This window comes from Haliotis asinina, chromosome 16 (assembly GCF_037392515.1).
Source record: "Haliotis asinina isolate JCU_RB_2024 chromosome 16, JCU_Hal_asi_v2, whole genome shotgun sequence".
Taxonomy (NCBI): domain Eukaryota; kingdom Metazoa; phylum Mollusca; class Gastropoda; order Lepetellida; family Haliotidae; genus Haliotis; species Haliotis asinina.
In genome coordinates this window covers 43,288,628-43,309,369 of record NC_090295.1, presented here as the reverse complement: position 1 = coordinate 43,309,369, position 20,742 = coordinate 43,288,628, and the positions used below count along the sequence as shown (strand labels likewise).

The following is a 20,742-nucleotide window of genomic DNA, read 5'->3' as shown; positions in this document are numbered from 1 at the left end:
GTAGAGGTCTGGTGTATTTGTCATCACAGGAACAGGTCAATAGTAGACCTTGTTTGCACAATAAAGAGAGACCCTCAGACATCAATGCCAGGTGATCTGACATGAAGTGTTGGTTCTTTATCTGAGATATAAGCACTGACACGATTGTCCCATCCTCTTCTGTCTTGGGTTTTGGAACCTTAATATCAATGCCTCCATGTCAGCTCTAGATCTTACAAGGCCAAAGAACGTTCTCCTAGTCCTGCTGTCAAGTTGAGCCATCTTCTTGTTTACCACCTTGTAAGATTTGGTACAGGATTCGTTGATTAATTTCAGGTCCTCATCCAAGTCCAGCACTCTGATGAAGGGATCCATTTGATGCAGAGGGAATTTCCTAGCAATGAATGGTGTTACAGGCTTTTTCTGGTACCAAGTTGCTTTCTCGGAAGCTGAGTTGATGTTAGCAGACACCTTGGAGATTGGTTTAATTGGTGGAATCGTGAGGGTGTTGAAGTCATCCTCAAAAATCTTGTGGGTCAATGCTGCATTTGATTCCATGGAAGGGGATGCCAGGTCCAGACAATTAACAATCCTGGATGTAACCTGTGCTTCTGAGAAGACATAGTCACCCTCATCTTCTGTAAATATTCCCTCAGATAGCTCCAGGTCAGGGGAACTGTGCCTCTGCGAACCTTCCTTCCATGATCCTTCCTTTCGTGAACCTTCCTCTTTCTCCAAACTTCTGTAGGAGCTGATGTGGAGTGACTGTATCTCGAAGAGGAGTCCTTTCTATTTCTAATCAATGCTCCTGCACCTTGAGGGTTCACAGATATGACTCATGGAACCTTCTTCCTCCATGACGGCCTAGTCTTCTGTAACTTGAGCATTTACAAATGATGTCTGAGGGCGAGTATATATATTTCTCCGCAACAGGTTCTCGAAGGCCCATACTTTCCCACACTGACGTGCCTGTCTTTATTTGGGACAGGCAATCCATCAAAGCTATCATCTGTGTTGTAAACTGTCCCATAAATTCACCTAGGTCAAAGTTCTGGGTTGTAGGCTGGAACTGAAGAGGACAAGGTGTTCGAAAATGCTGAGACATCATCTGCAACTCTTGCGGCTTCAATGAAGCCTCTCTGGTGTTGGTTCTGATGATGGATGTCTGCTTTGCGGTTGCAGGTCTACAAACAGCTGCTGAGGTTTTAGAGGACGATCATCTTGCCGTGGAGTTGGTCTGCATTGACGTTCTTGTAGAACTTGCTTCTTGTAGAACGACTTCATCTGGATGAAGATCACTTCTTTAGCAGTGCAGACGATGAGGACTTTTGACATTTATTTGGCAATGACCTCAACTCAGTTGTATTAGACCTCTTTTTGGACACAGCTAAGTCCTGACCAGCAGCAGATGCCTGCCCTAGCAACATACTCAGCAGGTCACTTGAGTTACTCATTCCAACAGTAGTTAACAACAAATGGTTACCGGTTATAGCTCCAGTTTTACTACCAGTCACATGAGATGTCTTCCTCTCCCGATCCAACACTGGGGAGAGTATCAGCCGCTGATAACTGGTACAGTCCGTTTGATTCCATTTGAGATCGATGAATTCCTCACTAACTAAAAATCTAATAATTGCTACAAAACCAAATTTTGCACAGCTATATGAAATCGGCAGACTAACTCTGATGATGTGTCTCATAATTTGGGACACCCGAATAAAAAAGTTGTATAACAAACGATCATCATTTTCTTGCCACCTTTCGCTATTTTGTACGAGGGGGGGGGGCGCACTTGCTGCTAGAACAGCCAGGTAATCAACAAGCATGTGTTGTGAGGATGGGGTCATCTCAAAAGCCATTATCTGGTTACCACTTGAGATGTTCAATGGGAGTCAGTGTTGCCACTTTCAGAAGACGCTGTTGTCCGAATCAGTGTTGATGTCGTCAGAGTCTACCCTGATGACGACTGGCTTGATAGTGGCATGGTCCAGTCCACTTTGTTCCCAATAATGTCTTTCTATTTCACTCTCAACTTTCCCAACGCACTTTTGCCATGTTTCCTGCATGATGGTGTCTATTGACTGTTGAACAATCATCTGTACATCTCGAAGTTTGAATGTTACATTTTGCCTGCCAACATCCGATTTCATGACACCCCAAATGAGTTCTGATGGGTTCAAATCGCAATGATAGGGTGGCAATCGCAAAACTGAATGATCATGTTCTGTAAGAAACTCATCAACCTTAAAGACGTGTGGTTTTATTTGACTTTATGATGTCATACAGAACAGGTTTGGTTACTTTTTCTGGATACGATATTGCTTTGTTTTGCAACCAATGATAGTCTCGGCTGTTTTTTAGATTTTGCCTTGAAAACTAGGGAGCAGTCAGGTAGGAATCCCTGACTCTTGCAACCAGCATGGAGCAAAATCAGTCGCTATCCCTTGCCAAGTGATAATTTTCTGGCAGAGGACTCTGAAGAGCTAGCGAACCGAGACTATCATACTGAAATGAAAGGGATGGTTTTCTTAGAATGGGTACAAAATCAACTGGTACCAGCACTGCCCCCCTAAAGTCTGATTGTCGTGGATAATGCTCCATATCATGGCGTTCAAGTACCTAATACAAAGGCAAAATACAATGGGAAGCATTTACCCATGTTTCGTCCAAATACACAGGCTCGTAACCCTCGGTACTTTTCTTTCGAATTGTGCGTAAGTACTGGTTTCTTAGTCGAACAATATCAGACCTCTCGCACAGTGCACGTCTATTTTCTGAGCCTACTTTTTTGTAACGGAAACCAAATTTGTGAGACAAAGGTATTTTGTTTATATAGAGACTTAATGGCGTTTCTAACCAGCTGATGTTGAAATGAATCGACTTTCTCACATCATGTGGGTTTTGAGACGGTCTCCTCAGTTGTGTCTGTGCAGGTTTTTCAAGATAGTTGTTTTAACTTCCCTTCTGTCATCCCAACAGCATGTGCAGTTCGTAAACGATACTTAGACAAAACATATTGAGGCCTACCCCTTTCACCTTCGTTTATAAAAAAGTTAAATACTTTGCAAATAATTGATATCGTGTGATAATCTCATTGTTTCAGGTACTGCAATCACAAATGTCTGTATTGCCAAGCAAATCACAAGTGTCAGTTTCACACGTGCACCTTGCCCACCTGGCTGTTCTACCAGCAAGAGGTCCCCCTCGTACAAATGGAATCAAACAGACTGTAATGTTAATCTTGAGGCATTTAGCACTTATGTACTTCATCTGGGTGACAGTCACTCTGTTCTGTACGACAGTGCACTTAAGTCCTCCTAGTCTCCAATGTCAATACTTACCTCAGAGATTTGGCCTTGCCAGAGATGTCCTTCAGCTGTGAGATGGTGACATCCAGTTGCTTGAGGTCTTCCTGCAGCTGGTGCTTGGTGCTGTCTGCCTGGTGACACAGACGGGCAAAGGTTGATGACAGCTCCCTGCAACACACAAGCACCATCACAAAAAATGTCCCTGAAAGGCAGGAATTAACTATGTCAATGGTTTGTGAAGGCAAATGCTACTTCGAGAATAGTGACACTGAATTCAGGAGAAAAAGACTTGCTTCTAAACATGGACAAACATGAAGACAAAGGCTACTCTCTAAACAGGAACAATGGGTTGTGAAGACAAAGGCTACTCCTGAAACAAGGACAATGGGTTGTGAAGACAAAGGCAACTTTTTAACAGGGGCAATAGGTTGTGAAGACAAAGGCTACTCAACAAACAGAGACAATGGGTTGAGATGACAACAGCTTCTAAACCGGGATAACAGGTTGTGAGGAGAAAGGCTTCTCAACAAACAGGAACAATGGGTTGTGAAGACAAGAGCTACTCACTGCTGAACCTGGTGGCTACAGTTGGAGCTGGTGAGATCCACAATAAGTTTTAGTTTGCTGCTGGCGTACTCCACATACTGCTGCTTGAAAGCCCTCTCCTTGGCCTTGTTCGTCCAGGTGAGTCTCTCGTACAGGTATAACAGGCCATACAGCGCTGCCGACACAGCAATCACACGCCATCCAGCAGCCTTTGTCAACTGACACAAAACCACAGAATCTCAGATTTAGCTATATAAAATCAAACACACCATGATATGACTATAATATCAGGGACAAATGTTGTCACAAAATAAACAACATTAGTATTACAATCAGAGTATGTGGTTTAAAGTGAAATCACTACATAATTTATATCATCACATGGAACATTTCTGCCAAGTTTATAATGTTTAAGTGAGAGGAGGTGTAACTCAATGAATCCATCTCTAATTACTAGGATTTTAAATAGAGTGACAGGAACAGACTTTCGGTTACATGGGTCCTGTGTCAAAAAGCTTAGGATCTTTTCTCATAGCATTCATACTTCCTATGTTACACTATCTTAGGCTATGAGATCTTAAGCTTACGAGAGCTTTGGGAAAAGGGGCCCTGTCCTTTAACCAAAAGGTTACCATCTACCCCTGCTTCAGATGAGTAAGTGAGTTTGAATATTCCAGCAATATCACAGCAGGGGACACAAAGAATAGGCTACACACATTGTACCCATGTGGGGAATCGAACACGGTTCTTTGGTATGATGAACATCCCATCCCCTGCTTCAGACAAGGGAGAAAGTGTACAAGTGAGGGATCTACTCCTCAAGCTGCTGTTACCTCCCAGGAACTCAAGACTCACCACGCCTGCTACTGCAACAGCTCCCAATGTCGTCCGCGATGACAATGACACGAATGTAGTGAGTAATGATGCCAGCATCTCATCTTGCTGCGATCGGTCCGCTCCGCTGGAATTGGACGTCCGACTCAGCTGTGGTCAGAGAAATGATAAATGACACAATGGTTGTAACTGGCAGAACTAGAAAATGTTACCACAGATTTTTAAACTGTCTCCAAATATCATTAATAAATAAACTAGTGACAAAGAGAATGGATTAACGCTACTTAGAGCATTATTCAACCATCACTAATCCATGTTGCATGTATTTGTACTCACAGAATCTTGACCTGGGCTTTGCGTGACATGCACTCTACAATGTCTATAACTATTAACTCTCTATGGAACTTAAAAATGGACATAAAAGTAGCACGCGAGGAGGTAGTTTAGTTTTATGCCACTTTTAGCAATGTTCCAACAATATCACTGCAGGGGACGGGGTGCCAGAAATGGGCTTCACACACTGTGGTGAATCGAACCCCACTTTAGTAGGAAGTAACCACTTTAGTCTCTAGGCTACCCCACCGCCCCTGCATATGCAAGTAAACATATCTTGCAGGTAATTAGTCCAAGACGAATTAACTCCACTTACATTTCCAGCAGTCCCCATTAAAGCTGACCTGGCACTTTTGCCTCCCAGAAGCCTCTGAATAAGGCTGGTGGGGCCGAGGGAAAACTTAAACTCTATGTCCTCTTTAAAGTCCGCACATAGGTTCCGACAGTCAAGTCTGTAAGCAATCTCAAAATCTCTCTTTGGAATGAGATTATACAGCACTTGTCTCGTCTCTTCTGGGAGAATTGATGACAGTCGGTCTAAACATTAACAGAAGGAAAGCTTGTTCATGGTGGAGCAATAACTCAGTGACATAAATGTTGTAGGATTAATGTCTATTTACAGTGAATTTAGCTTAGAATTCTTGTACAGTAATTTTCAACCAACACTTTAGATATAAAATCATTTAGATTTTAAAATCAGTTGAATATAAAGACTAAATTATTTGAGTCAGAAAAAGATATTACAACACACATCACTGTCACAAAGTAGGGTAATTCTGATGGTGTGAACCTTAAGACATATAATGATGAAAACAGTTCCATGTTATTGAAAGACATTGAACAACAGAACAGTTTAAGTAAACTTATTCTCTTTGTACTTTTCGTTACACTCCACTACTGGGTAAACGAAACCTAGTAGGAGGTTGCATCAGGTAACCTTTGAGTGACCTATGACCTTCCAATCAAACGTGAGAAAGCCAAACGGATTTAACCAATGAGACAATGGCTACTGATTAGGGTTTGCTAGGACTCAAAACATTTGCTAGTCACTGACACTGATCCCAGAATAAACAAAAATTCACAAAAACACAGGTATTTGACCTGCAGTATATGTGCTTAGTGCTTTCTGATGACATGGTTACCATTAGCTAATATTTCCGCAAGCTGACACCCTTGAATACTGAAGAAAAAACGCTATTTTCAGCGACTGTTTAATCACTGTTATCAGTAATGTAGCATGTGTATAATCTGGCGGCAATCATATAGAAAATAGCATTCTGAATCGTTCAGGTAGAAACCTTCAAAAGCTGTGTGCGGATTCGCAAAGCTGTGTCCTGATTGGTCAATCTCAAAGGTTACCTGACACGACCTACTAGGCTTTGTTAGACTCAGAGTCTAACGAAAAGTACTGAGAAAAAGTTTACTCAGACTGAACAAAAGAACAAAGCGGATATTTCCATTTTACTTCCCATAAATCTGCTAAAACATTATTGAATGTGCATACATGTAAAGGTGATGACAATTCCTGAATCAATGCAACTGGATTGGGTGACCTTGGCTCATTCTTATCCAAAACAACATAAACTACACTATAGACTATAACTAAAATCCTAACTGCAGAAATATATAGCTGCATCTAGTATCTACACCAATAATACTGAACTATCAAGGGTATATTTGTGCTCTGACTGTAGTCTTTGAAATTCAAAATTTAAAGGTGGTAATGAAACGAATAGGAAGCATTGCAGTTTGCTATTTGGTTCATGTATCCATGCAAAGGTTGCAGACTGGGTCGTATGAAGTGGCTGCATCAAGCATCAAAGGAAATATCTGCCAACACTGTGCCTGCTAATGACAACATAATTAAATTAAGCTTTTTGCTGACTTGGTAATGAACTGGGAGGGCTTATAACAGGAGTGCATCATTACTCACTAAAGAAAAATGCTCTGAAGAAAACCAAACAAACACGCTATAAGGTTTCTAAAAATATAGTGCAAAAATGCAAGGTGATGTGAGAAGATGAGACTAGTGAAGCCACAGAACAAAGGCATGTCATGAACCTGGTGAAGTGATGATGGTCATATGGTTAACACGTCACAGGTCTGTTACTCCAGTCCCAAAAGACAGATGCTTGACTAAAGTACAGCCTCATCTCAACAACAAAAGGAGCTCAGATTACATGAGCAACATTTATAGTGGGAAACAAACCCCTTATCTACACATTGTTTTAAATTCAGCTTTGGTTCGCAGCCTACCCAACCTGTCTTCAAAATGTATTGATGGTGTCTAAAATGTGTATTTTGAGGTGTAAAAGGGTACAATCTTCTAAGGATTAATGACTGGGAAATGTACAATACACATGCTTGGCTCCCTTAGCTGATCTGCTTATTCCGAGGATGAAAGTGTATTGCTCAATAAACCTTTCTTTGATAGAAGAATAATTTTCAAATCCTGTGTTTGTCAATGGCTGGTCAGCCATGCTGTGGCCATTCAAAAGCAACAGGAATCAGTAGGACTCAGGAATGCGTGTTGATGGCATAGATAAACAATATTGGAAGAACAGACAAGGACATAGTCAAACATGGCTAATACTAAAAGTTGAACAACAGTGTGGAATGAATCTTTTCTTGACAAATATACCTACAGCAGTACAATCTGCTATGTGGGCGTATAATCGTATTTTACCATAAAAAATCATACAAAATACACCAGGCAGGAAGTTCTGCCATAAACACGAACGTGTGACTACTACACTGCAAGGACAGACTGTGCTGGGGAATGTGGAGTACAAACTTGTGTCGTATTGACAATGTTTACATGGCAGAAGCAGCAACAGGAGGCACACAGCGAAAAATCATTTTACAGACATGCTTCTTATGAACTGTAAAACAGTGTTAGACATTGACACCTATTTGAAGCAGAGAGATGACCGACTTGTGACCCTAACTCAAGCATCATAAACCTTTGGTAATGGTATTCATTTGTACAGCACGTACATCACTGATTCATTACCCCCAATAACCCAAGCAGCTAGGTTAATAGTCCTGTGACTTATCCCACTGGGTACCCATTTAGTGCTGAGCGAACAGAGTCGGTGTGATCATGTACATGTGTGCATAGCTGTGACAGTGGGTGATATGAAATGAGTTACATCTGATAACTTTCTAAATGGCATTGTGTATTCGGTGGGTGATTTGAGTGAGTACAGGTGAACAGCTATCTTGCAGTTTATGATAATGACAAAGAATGCTCCAGTGTTGCAAAGCGGCAGCCAAAACCTTCATATACTGATAGGCTGTAAACCTGGATAATAGTGAGTGAGTGAGTTTGGTTTTACGCCTCTTTTAGCAATATTCCAGCGATATCACGGCGGAGGACACCAGAAAATGGGCTCACACGTTGTACCCATGTGGGGAATCGAACCCGGGTCTTTAGCGTGACAAGCGAACGCTTTAACCACTAGGCTACCCCATCGTCCCCTGGATAATAGTCAATGGATGAGCCAATAGTCAGCTATTTCCTGTATGCTGTGACTACACCCAGAGAGATTACCCTCCATTTCAACAGTAGATCAGTCAAATATCCCTGCATGTCAGCATATCTCCCAAACGTTTAATATGATCATGGACAAAAAACAGGATTGATCTCAGCTTAATAGATTAAGCAAGGGAACCTGATGCATCAAAACCAAATCCTGCTGCCGTAGGAGAGAGGTTCACCCATGACACCTTTTAGGGACAAAAACAAGATCTAACACATTTCTGAAGAACCAAGAGTAACAGCTCTGAACACTGATGCCATCGGAGAATGGGCTACCTATGTTTGACCAAAAGTCATAAGACATAAATGATATCTTTCTTCAGTCTGTGGGTGTATTGCAGTAATAATTCATGCTGGCTGTCATGCACAAGCTGTGTGTCGCCACTATAAAATTAGTCTACCATGCAACAGATATATTCAAGGTCCATGCAGTTAGCTCCTTGAGATGCAGTGAAGTATTTCTTTCATTATAAATCTGTTCTAAACTGTCATTAGCCACCATTTAACATCTTTGGATATAATCATTAAGAAATGACCTCTTAAAGTCAGTTAAGCTATTTATTTTCAGCACTGAGGAAATATCTGGACAGTTCCTACACCAACTGAACTAGTCTGAACTAAAGGGCAATATATAGGTCAGCACCAATGTATGTATATCTATGTGGACACCTAGTCTTTCATTCACCAGATGAAGTAAGAATCTACTCCATGACAGTATGCCCCTCAGAACAGAAGGTTTGACATTCATAAATGCTAATTTTTTGTATATTGGTCATAACAGGGGTTATATGATCATCTGGTGAGTTTGTGCTGACTTTCCTGCCTCCACCAATTCCGACCTGTGAGGATACATGTTCATGCCATTCACTATTGTATGTCAGCTGTGAGGGTTAGCTCCCTTTACCTGTCATCTCTGTTTCAGCAGTTTCCACGCCTTGCAACAAAGCCGCCGAGCAGCGTGCCTGCAGGTTACGTCCCAACCCCTCCTCTACATGTGCATGCAACTCCTGACGTAGGAAACCAGATGTACAAGTCACGTGATACGATGGGGGCGGAGAAAGGGCAGATAGGGGAGTCAACAACCAAGTTGTCACGCTTTCGGACTCAGTCTTTCAGCAATACTCCAGCAATTATGATGTATGATAGCAGAGGATTTCATTTTTCAGTGTAGAGCATCTCCTGGACCACTTCCAAAGAGCAACCTTTGTGTTTCTAGTTAGTGTTTAAATATGGGTGTTACAATCATTGTGAGATTCTTCTCCAATTTGTTTTCCTTCGAAAAGCCAAAACTAGTTCACTAGAATAACCGATGGTAACATTTCATGTTAGTCACTTCTGAAATGACTCAATATGAGATGAGATTGCTGAAAACTGAACAGACAGCTTGTTTGTGACCCCATAATGCTACAAGTTTAACATGAAGGTGAGACCATGAAGAATCATCATGCTCATCTAAACACGTAGGGGCTGGCAGTGGTATTACTAAGCACACTTGGTCAGTCTGTAATATTTCTTTATGTAATTGTACCATGAATACGAAAGCACAGATATATCTCGGACTCCAACTAAGAGCCCCAAACAACTGGCCAAAAAACACTGTTAGGGAGGGATTTTCTTGGGTTCATATTTAGTATTATTCGTTACACTGCTATACTGAGCCTACCAAACCCTAGTAGATGGTTGCATCAGATATCCTCTGATCAACCTATGACCATCCAATTAAAAACAAGATGGCAGAATAGGTTTAACAAATGAGATAATGGCTACTATTTAGGGTTTGGTGGGATTTAAATAGTGAATTTTCTTTTCCCCCGTCAACAAACAAAAAAGATATTTGACCTGCTGTTATTTACTTGCTCAGTAACTTGCCCAAGTAACTTGGCTAGTTGTACTTGGTATGTTGATCAGCATCTGCTGGTTCTACTAAGTGAGGTTTTATCTAGGACTCCAAACTGTATGCCCTTTGCAAGCAAGATGTCAAAGGGTCATAATATTGTTCAGAAAGGTTTTTTCTTGAGGGTTTTCGATCCCTTAAATATTGGGGTATCTTATTATTAATTTTTAACACTGTACTCAAAGTAATTATGTTACAGATGTTTAAGATCATTAAGCCTCATTATCTATATATTGGTAAGGTTATGTATAAAAGTAACCTCAAGGTCGGTAAAACATTAGCTGAGAAGTCAAAATGAACTTCAAACTGTGTTCCAATCCAGGATAGTTCACTGGTATTTACTGCAGATTATCAGAAGAATTGCTGAATATCAGCCTCTGAACAGGTGTAGATAAATTTGGCAGTTTCAAAAATGTTTCCATTGCTAATTACAAGCAGGCACAACACTTGGCTAGTACTGTATGAAGCTGTTAATCTGAGGCATTATAGTGCAAACATTAGGCACAGCAAATTACTTCAAAACACCGATGAGCATGATGATTCAGTAGCCATGGCAACTGAGTAAAACCAAATGATACGGGTGCACCAGCACTGAAAAGTAAAGCATGATGATGAAATTAAGACATAAAACATGGAGCATGCAAGCTTCGAAGAGAAAACAAATCTGAAACAATGAAGATGGACTGACGCGTCACAATCGCAGGGTCTGTGCATTCCCGCTATGAACTCACTGCACTCCACAGGTCACAAGATGAGGTCACATGATGACGACACCGACCTCTCTTACCTGTCATCCACACCTCAGTGTTGTCCATGCGCCTCAAGATGGACGATGTGCATCGTCCGACCATGTTGCGACACAGTGATGCCTCAACATAGGTGTGGAGATCCTTGCAAAGCAAAGTTGGAACTACACATCAACTTGTTTCAATCTGTTTCAGGTGCATTGTTTAGTTCAATGCTGAGTTACTAATCAACTTTCACACGAAACATGGAATCAAACAATTCTCCCACACAAGACAGATGGTATACAAGCATGACTGTTCACTTAACAATTCCTTAGTTCTTATCTTAAATACAATAATTACAAATGTTTTCCTTTGCTTAATTTAGATCTGCAAAAGCACTGGTTGACTATTTTCTTGAATATCTAACATAAAATTGTTATTAAACACAAGTACTCTATTCATTCTTCAATGCTTTTAACAAAGCCATAACAAAACTCAAACCCAAATCTGTTTTACTGTGAATGAAGACATCATCTTTCGTATCAAACACAATCGTTGGGATAGTATGACATTTCACTTCTTTCAAAAGGTCCAATAATTACCAGCAAATCCAGGCAGACAAACATTAAAAATCAGGTCTGGTACCAGGTAAAAGAGTCACCAACGTTCACTTCAAACAGATTTTGTAAAAGCCTGGATATCAAATTGAGAAGCTGGTCATGTTGACTAATTGTATGTTGTGGATGGTGTAACCATGGTAACCAGGTAAGAACACAGCGTTGGTGACCTTTCTCCAATACCAACATTACCTGCTATGTATACTGGATGGCATTTACAGTAGACTGAACTTGAAACACGACGGCTGATGCAAGTCTCACATACCGTGCAATACAACATTCCATAGGGATATTTTCCTATTTCTCTATGATATGACAAAATCCTTATTTAAGATACCATGTCAAATGCAAACACATTCTGCTTATAAGATACCATTAGGCCATGAGAAATTAATTATTAAATTTCCTAAGCGTGTGATCAGATGTCATTAACAGGAAGCATGAATGTTCAGAAGGACTGGGATATAGTGTGTTTCATCAAGCAAACAAAGACGAGAACATACACAGTGTTTGTTTGTTTGGGGCAGTCTGTAATTAATTGAACCTGGGCCACAGAATCCAGTGATTGACATCATAAGCATCAAGTCATAGTACTGGAATACAATGCCGTGTCATCTAAAGTCACTGGGACTGACAACCCAATCTCGCCACTAATGACAAGCACTGTTTACCAGAGAACAGTTGTAACCTAGACCTTTCTGAGTACAATCAGAATGAATTCTTGGTCTGCAGAAGAGATGTAAGGATGAATAAGGGGCTGGGTGATAGAATGAAAATTTAATAATTATTTTATCATGGCCACAGTAAGAGCTGTCTAGCTGACCATTCCTGTTTGGGTTGAGATACATGTGTTGCTGGGCTCACCTTCTTGTAATGTTTGAGGGTGACATTGTCAGCATGGAAGGGGTGGTCGTATTCCTCCACAAGGAGAGACAGGCGACGGATCTCCTCACTCAGTGCTGTTCCCACCTGTACATGAAATACCTTTGTTTGAACCAACAAACAGAACTTGGTGTGGGTTCCAATTTTAAAGGATTATATGCATAAATTTCAGCGACCAAAAATATGCAAAATCCAAAATCATGTAAGACTGTGGTAGACATTAATATTATTATGAACAAAATCATAGATCACCATGGATTGAAATGTCAAGCCTAATGATCAGACCAATTACGATGTCTCAGTGTTCCTGCAAATGTGTATAGGATGGGATCTAATCAAACACGATAAGACCTAAGCCCACAGTGCAGGACTCAATCTGACCTCACAGGGTAAGAGTCATTCTAATCCAACAATGTAAGACCCATTCTAACCCCACATTGTGGGACCCATTTTAACCTCATAGGGCAAGACCTATTCTGACCTCAAAGGGTAGGACCTATTCTGATCCCACAGGATGGGACCTATTCTAATCCCACAAGTTAGGACCCATTCTGATCCCACAGAGTGGGACCTATCCTGTTCTTATCTCACACTAGTCACAGCTGGCACCACTCTGACCTCAAAGGGTGGGACCCATTCTTATCCAAAAGGGTGGAAGTTATTCTGCACAAGGTAAAACTCATTCTGAACCCTCATGGTAAGGCCTACTCTAGAACCTGTGTGGCACCTAATCTAACTCCATAAGGTTCTACCACTCCACCCCTCCAAACCAAGTAAGGAGAACTGCGACACCCTTACCTTCCTCTCCACCTCTTCCACCATGGCCTTGATCTTGTCCTTTACCTCATTGGTCAGCAAGGTCAGCTGCTTCACCAGGAAGTCCAGCTCGTCCCCTCGCTCTTGTCGCTTATTTTCCTGGTCATTTCTAGAAGCAGGAGCAGTCATGTTGACCACTGTACCATCTTTCCACCATCCCCATGTAACTCAAACTCCAGCAACACCATAACTAACGTTCACATGGCACATATAAACCTAAAGTGTGCTTCTCACAATATATTAGGTCATCTCTTGTTTTGCAAGAACAACCACATTTGAGATTTTTTTGTCTTGGAGGGACAGGTTTTACTTTTTGTCAGCAAGACCGCTTCCCAGGTTTTACTTTTGGAGTAAGACCAGTTCCAAGGTTTTACTTTTCCTAACTTTATATGAACATTAACATTCAAAATGATACATGAGTGTTTGAAATCAACTGAAAAATATCATTCAAGATTAAAGTCACAAAGCAAACGCATCGGGGGTCGGGAAATGCCCCTAGTTTTACATTGTCTACCAAAACCTCAGAGGTGTGTTTTCTCCTATACATCACATTCAAAAGATTTTGACTCATAACCAAATGTTTTGGTCACTGAAAAAAAGTCATGACAGGTAAGCAGTAATACCCAAAAAAATAAGCGAAAGGACATGTAGCCAGCAGACTCAAATATCTTGAGCACACACAGCATACAGGAATGCAAGCATTGTACTCTGTAGTGTGAACTGACTCACTTCAGCTGTAAACTTGTGTTGAAGGCTTGCTCCATGATTCCCCTGACATCAGACGTGATGGACTTGCCCCTATCAGTGTGCTGCTCAAATTTGGTCTTCACAGCTGACTTGGAGATGCATTGCTAAAGGACGAAAAGTAAGCTGTGTTTAACATTTGTTGTTTAATACTGCACTCAGCATTATTTAAGCCTCATGGCGCGCTCTGTAAACAATGAAAATTGGACCATACAATTCAGTGATCAGTACCAGGAGTATCAATCTTCACAGCTGGGATACAAGACGACGCTTGAAGCAAAAGTGAAGTTTCTCGTGGAGTCTGCTCGCATGCGCAGTGGGGAGATCCAGATACTTCCGTATCATGACAGTCATTGATTGCGAGGTAACCATTCAAGACTGAATAGCAATTCAACTCCGTCAGATCTCCTACTAAGCAAAGCTTGAGGTAATATGCTATAGACCTATGGTAAGGTAAGTAAAAAATATTTCACTTATTTTTCACATTAAGTTATACAAATAAATCCCTACGTGACTAAATTTTCCTTTTTCAATTAAACTCCCATCCACTGAGGGCATAATAAACAACCAGCATGGGATACTAAACCTAACCCATAGTCCAGATTTGGATATAGAAAAAAGAAATCTGCAAATACAAGCACATACCTCGAACTGGTTTTCAAAATTGGCAAATTCGAAAAGTCGTATTTGAAACCCGTCCTGCAATACACCACCTGCAACAAGAAAATTATGGTGGATTCAAGTGTCTCCAGCTTACATTGTCTACATATTCTGAAAAAGTTAACAAACATACAAAGATACTTTCCACAAAAAACTTTGTGAAGCCTTTATACATTTCGGATAAATTTCACTTTTCTCAAGATCAAATCCAATGAAGTCATGAGATATTTGATGGTCCTGACGCAAACAGTAATTATCTAGAAAGAATGTTTTAACTGGGCTTGCAGAGTGCAGTCTATTCTGAAACTGACAACATCTTACTGGGGGTAGGCGTTCCCTTGTCCTGATGGAGCCTGGAAACCAGGGCCTCACGAGCTGACACGAAGAACACTCGGTCCTCGGCTGTCTTCTTGTCTACCACCTTCAATTCATCCACAAAGAACTCAATGTTCCTTTCCATGTGCTGCTTCCTCACCTACAACAGACACCAGCGGTTAGTTTTCAACTAACAGAAATATTTCTCTGCCTCTGTATGACACATGTTCACTGAAATGTTCTCTATACGTGGGACAGGAGCATACTTACGTCTTCCACATCCTCCTCCATGGCGGACACATCCCAGCGGTTCTGTAGTACAAAGATGTTGGGTTTCGAAAGACGAGAGCTCACTTTGTGGAAGAAGTTCTTCTCCTGAAACACAGACAGGAACAGGTGTAACGATGGCGCAGATCGGGACAATATTTTTTGGTTCTGAAACTTGTGTTAGAGAGTCAATGGATCAACTCTTTTGATGATATGGACATGGTTCCAGCTCTAGATGAGCAATCTGTCAGTCTGGTTACACTTCCATACACCTAAAAGATCCTTAAGGCCAACCTTAGTATGGATACATACCTGGAAGGGTGAATTTATCACACTACTTACTTTGTTATTTATTTTTTTCAAATCCTCCATGTGGACTAAACAACATGCATAACAGAAGGTTGTTGCTATTCACCTGCTTGTGCATAATTAGCTTGATCCAATCTTTATCAGTAATATGCAACCTTAATTAGAATTCTCTTTCATAATACCAGATAGTGTGAGAAATTCTCCATTTGTCAAGGACAGGTGAAAGCCTAGATGGTTGAGTCATTTTCTCCCCAAATCTAGCAATTTCTACAAGCCATAGGTCCTACATGAGCTGTGGACTATTTGGGTATTGCATACCCTGATTAGACTCAATAACTGCACACACCTTCACTCAGTGGGGATTCTGGGTAAGACTATATGTCCCTAGTACACCTATACTCAATCAATTATTTATTTACAAACATGTCAAACAACTGAAACATTCGTGAATGTAATGAAAAACTCATAACAAAGTACAAATCTGGGCCCTTATTCTCGAAACGTTCGTAACCCTAAGAATTCTTAACATTGATCGTAGCCAATGTGTTAAGAATGGGCTTAAGAAGTTCGTAGGGCTACGAACGTTTCGAGAATAGCTAGCCAGAATTCCATTCATTGGTATAAGAGGGTAACATAGTACCAGTACATCAGTGTATGAATAGTGTACTCACTGTCTGCATCAGGGTGGACTCTGCATTTGCCACCAGGACAAACACATCCGCATCCAGACAGAACTGGTCGATCCAGGAGTCAAGGTCAGGGTCAACGTCTATGCCAGGGCTAAAATAAACAAGGGCATCAATGCAATGACAAGCAAATTCTTTCATTGTATTTTGAATAGTGCAAGGACAAACACAAACAAGCATTATCACTTAGATAATGTAATACCCTGCCGTAAATTATCAAATCTAATTTAAAAAATAATGAAAGGGTAGGTCGTAGTTTAAGAAGAAGTTAAATGTCAACAGAAACATGACCAGTCAACCTCTCTTGACACCTTGCTCTTTGACATTGATATGCATGTCTTGGTATATGCAATATGCAAAATAGTAATAACGAAATTAATAACAAAATACATTGAAGAGAAGTCTTGAAAGTCTATGAAGAAATTCCAGGGAACTGTTCTTGAGATATCTTGTTGACAATCTTAGGATGCAAGTTAACAAGCTGAAGTCATGTCACTGTGATCCTGAAAATCATGTGCCGGTCACCAAATTTAACTGGGCCTTCTGTAAATGAGGCCTAGTGCCAAATATGACATAATCAAAACATGAATGGTTCTTGAGGTATCTTTTACATGAGTATAACGTTTAAGTCCCCTTGTGACCTTGCAATGAAGGTCAAGGTCACCAAACCTGACTTGGAACAAAGTATTAAATATGAAAATAGTAGTTATACAGCAGAGGATAATAACCTAATCATCAAAGACACATAACCACCAGAGCACTTTATACTTTTGCAATAGTCAGTATCAGGTAGGGGACCAAAGAAGACGGCATCGCTCATTCTAAGCATGTTGCTAACTGGACGCAGGCATGATGAAAAGGCTATCCACTGCCATAAATATGCTCAGTGTTCACTGCAGTCAGCACTGCTCCACACTGCAAACAATGGAGTCTGTTCCAAGTAAATCAGTAACTGACAACAAACAATATCTCAAATCATCAGGATCCCATAACACACACACACACTATCAGCCAACAACAGATGTAACCATTAAGTCCACTATATTCACATCTTATAAGTACTTTAAATTCTTACAGATATTTCTCACATACCTGTCTACAAACACCACATCTTCCCTCAACAGGCGACACTTATCCTTGGGCCACATGATCCGAATAAGAGAGTTGGACTTGAGTCGCTGATCACTCAGATTGTGGGCCAACTGTTTGATTGACTGAAAGGAATCAAAATGATATCAGGCCGGCACAAAATGGCAAACACAAACAGGACAAAACCATGACAATGGCCAATGTCTAATCCCCAGTTTCAAATATCAACAAGCAAGCATTAAACTTTTTTCACCTGTGATAATATTAACACTCAACGTCAAAGACGCTGATCACTAGTTAATTAGGTCACCACTTACTACTGGCAATAAAGGGACAGACACAAGATGAACCACTGAGCTTTTGTTTTGTGAGAACAGGGACATGTACAGAACAAATCACATACATGGTGACAACATAAGGTAACAACACTTAACATTAATCTGTATCACATGATTTTTGCATCAACTTCCTGTGGAGTATACAATCGAGGGTGCCCATTATTCTGGGAAAGACACTTCAACACAATCTCTCCTTGTTGGGATACATGGCCGCTATTTACCAACCAAACTGACAAAAAAGTTTTAGGACTACATCTGTTAACAATCCCTCCTCATACGTAACAATTCAATTATTTATGTACCACATGCTGAGAAATGTGAAATGTGTTACCCCAAGGTTCTTGGGTTGGTCAGACTCCTCGGTGAGAAGACAGGCCTCTGTGGAGTCTGACCCTTCCACCTGGATGAAGCAATGGGTGGTGTGGCCAATCCCACTTGGCATAATCTTGTCTCGCAACATGGCGTTAATGACAGTGCTCTTTCCATTGGAAGTTCTGCAGACAAAACCGAATTCAAACTTCATCTTTGAATACATAATGTATTACAGGAACAGACACATTCATCACATGAACCATTACCATTACAAACTTCTTTGCTGATGGCAACGTTAATCACACCAGGCAGCAATGAAAACATCAACTTGAACTCTTAACATTGTTGAGCATTGAAAAAAATGGTGGCTGGTAGTATGGGCAATGATCATAGTCAAATGTTGTCACTCTCAATAGTGACGTCATCTGTTTTGTCTTATGTTTCAATATTTGTAAAAAGTGTGTCCGTGAGGTCAGTCACTTGTTGTTAGCAGTACATGCTTCAAATCCGATACCTGGGTTTGTTTTTATTTTATCAAAAACTCTATACATTTTAGCTATAATAACGGCAAAGCAATTTTTCAAGGCATTATCATTTGCAGAAGATACTGGTCCTGTCAACTGTAATCATTCATCGGGCAGGTAAGGAAAGATGTCAGGCTACTGCAAATGAAAATGCCCTGCAAAATAGCACAACCCTTACATCAGAAATAGGATTAGAGTCTAAGTGTGTTCCTTCTCTCTTAAGTTTAATGTAAGCATTGTTTATGACATCCTGAAGCTTCCCAACATATATGTCTATTTCAAATATCATTTACAAACAGAATCACAATGTGTACCAACTCCCAATTTATATCTAACTGATGAGTCTTCATATAATTATTCTTTGTTCAGACGACAAGCCAGACTGGAGTAGACATCAGGGGTTGATAATTAGTGACTTGGGTGATTTACGGTTATGACATTTGATGCAGTCTCAGACATTAAACTAAAGGCACAATGTCATATCACACTGCTCTAAAGGTAAAATAATGCATTTCTCTCAATAAACATTACATACTATCATCCCCCAAGGAAGCTACAATATAATTTATTCCAAACAAAATTACTTATTTAGATTACAAGATTGAATAAAAATGTTGCAATGAATTCAGACACTAATGTATTAAATCCACTCTCTCACCCTATATCAGCTGACCACTATTTCAAGCAAAAACCCAAGGGGTTATGTCATTTGTCCCCTGGAACACTCTTTAGGAATATTTTACAATGCATCTTTGATTAAATCTGAACAACAGGACTTTTAGGATTTTTGTGTTTCCATATTCACAAACAGAGCAAGTATGCATTAGTAATGGGAATTTCTCCTAATGTTACAATTTCAATGGACTATTTTGTATTTCAATGGGTAAAAACACCGGCAACACTGCATGCAACAGCTTTTGATGTACACGTACACAGAAACTGATTACATTCAACATGCGGCAAGCATTCTCTGTTTGGAAGCTGTTCACTTTGAAGTTTCAATTATTTATTTCAAGCATATCATAAGGAATAACAATTCTTTCAATGCATCAATGAAGAGCTAAGGAGTGAATATGCCCTAATATGCACAATACAGTTAAAAATATGGTTGGAAATTTGTGACGTGTGCCTTTAACCTGATTTCAGCTCCTGAGGCTGAGTTCAACCTAGTTAATGTACATGAAAGAGTATCATAATACATGACATGATATATAAGACTGAAGGATAAAAATTGGGGCTTTGTCTTAACAAACCAGCAGTCAGTCATGGCACATGAACCATAATAATCCTATGTCACCAGAAAAAGAAAATACAGAGAGTTATATCCTTTGCTCACTCCAAAGTTACACATTGGTGTGATATATAACTGTGTATCAAATATCATGTATACACAGACCACTATAAAACAACATTCTCTCATTTAATAAAAAAGTCATCTTTCTCTCTAATGACGTGCCAGCATGTTTTCACTTTTATATAAAACAACCACCCACCTTCCAAAAAAGGCAACTTTCATGTGCTTCCTCTGTATGACTTCTCGGATGCCTTGAACTTTCTCTTTATAGGCTTTGACCTTTGCACTAACATCTGCTGGCAGAATCTCTTGAGCGCTGGTTCCAATCTCTGAAGATGTTATGTTCTGAGTATGTCAAGCTCAAGCTATGCTCAGGTTGTGAAATCACACCACCCTATTCCAACCCTTTTTAGTGAGTGTGTGAGTGAGTTTAGTTTAAGCCACACTCAGCACTATTCCACTCCAGTGGCGGTGTTTATAATCTAGTCTGGACCAGACCATCCAGTGATCAAAAGCATGAGCATCAATCTGCGCAATTGGGAACCGATGACATGTGTCAACAAGGTCAGCAAGCCTGACCACCCAAACCTGTTAGTCGCCTCTTACAACACGCAGAGTTGCCTTTTATGACAAGCAAGGGTTGCTGAAGGCCTATTCTACCCCTGACCTTCACAGGTCCCAATCCTTTTCAACACACAAGCAGTTTCAAGTGTCAAGTAGGTCAAA

At 40.4% G+C, this 20,742-nt stretch overlaps 1 protein-coding gene across 2 annotated transcripts in view; it reads right to left on the bottom strand.

Moving 5' to 3' along the window:
* LOC137267965 (mitofusin-2-like) overlaps nt 1–20,742 on the bottom strand; it is a 37,211-nt gene that overhangs the window by 5,862 nt on the left and 10,607 nt on the right. Inside the window, exons 3-17 of one of the 2 annotated variants that reach the window (XM_067802425.1) lie at nt 20,216–20,345; nt 18,218–18,380; nt 17,552–17,673; nt 16,445–16,553; nt 15,468–15,572; nt 15,204–15,357; nt 14,868–14,935; nt 14,208–14,329; nt 13,461–13,587; nt 12,645–12,749; nt 9,446–9,548; nt 5,317–5,537; nt 4,689–4,817; nt 3,855–4,051; nt 3,321–3,455 (exon numbers count right to left, since the gene is read on the bottom strand). In XM_067802425.1, the coding sequence (XP_067658526.1) occupies nt 3,321–3,455; nt 3,855–4,051; nt 4,689–4,817; nt 5,317–5,537; nt 9,446–9,548; nt 12,645–12,749; nt 13,461–13,587; nt 14,208–14,329; nt 14,868–14,935; nt 15,204–15,357; nt 15,468–15,572; nt 16,445–16,553; nt 17,552–17,673; nt 18,218–18,380; nt 20,216–20,345 (1,990 nt within the window). Of the gene's footprint in view, nt 1–3,320; nt 3,456–3,854; nt 4,052–4,688; nt 4,818–5,316; nt 5,538–9,445; nt 9,549–11,222; nt 11,326–12,644; nt 12,750–13,460; nt 13,588–14,207; nt 14,330–14,867; nt 14,936–15,203; nt 15,358–15,467; nt 15,573–16,444; nt 16,554–17,551; nt 17,674–18,217; nt 18,381–20,215; nt 20,346–20,742 lie in introns of both variants that reach the window. The other variant, XM_067802424.1, reaches the window with a different exon arrangement.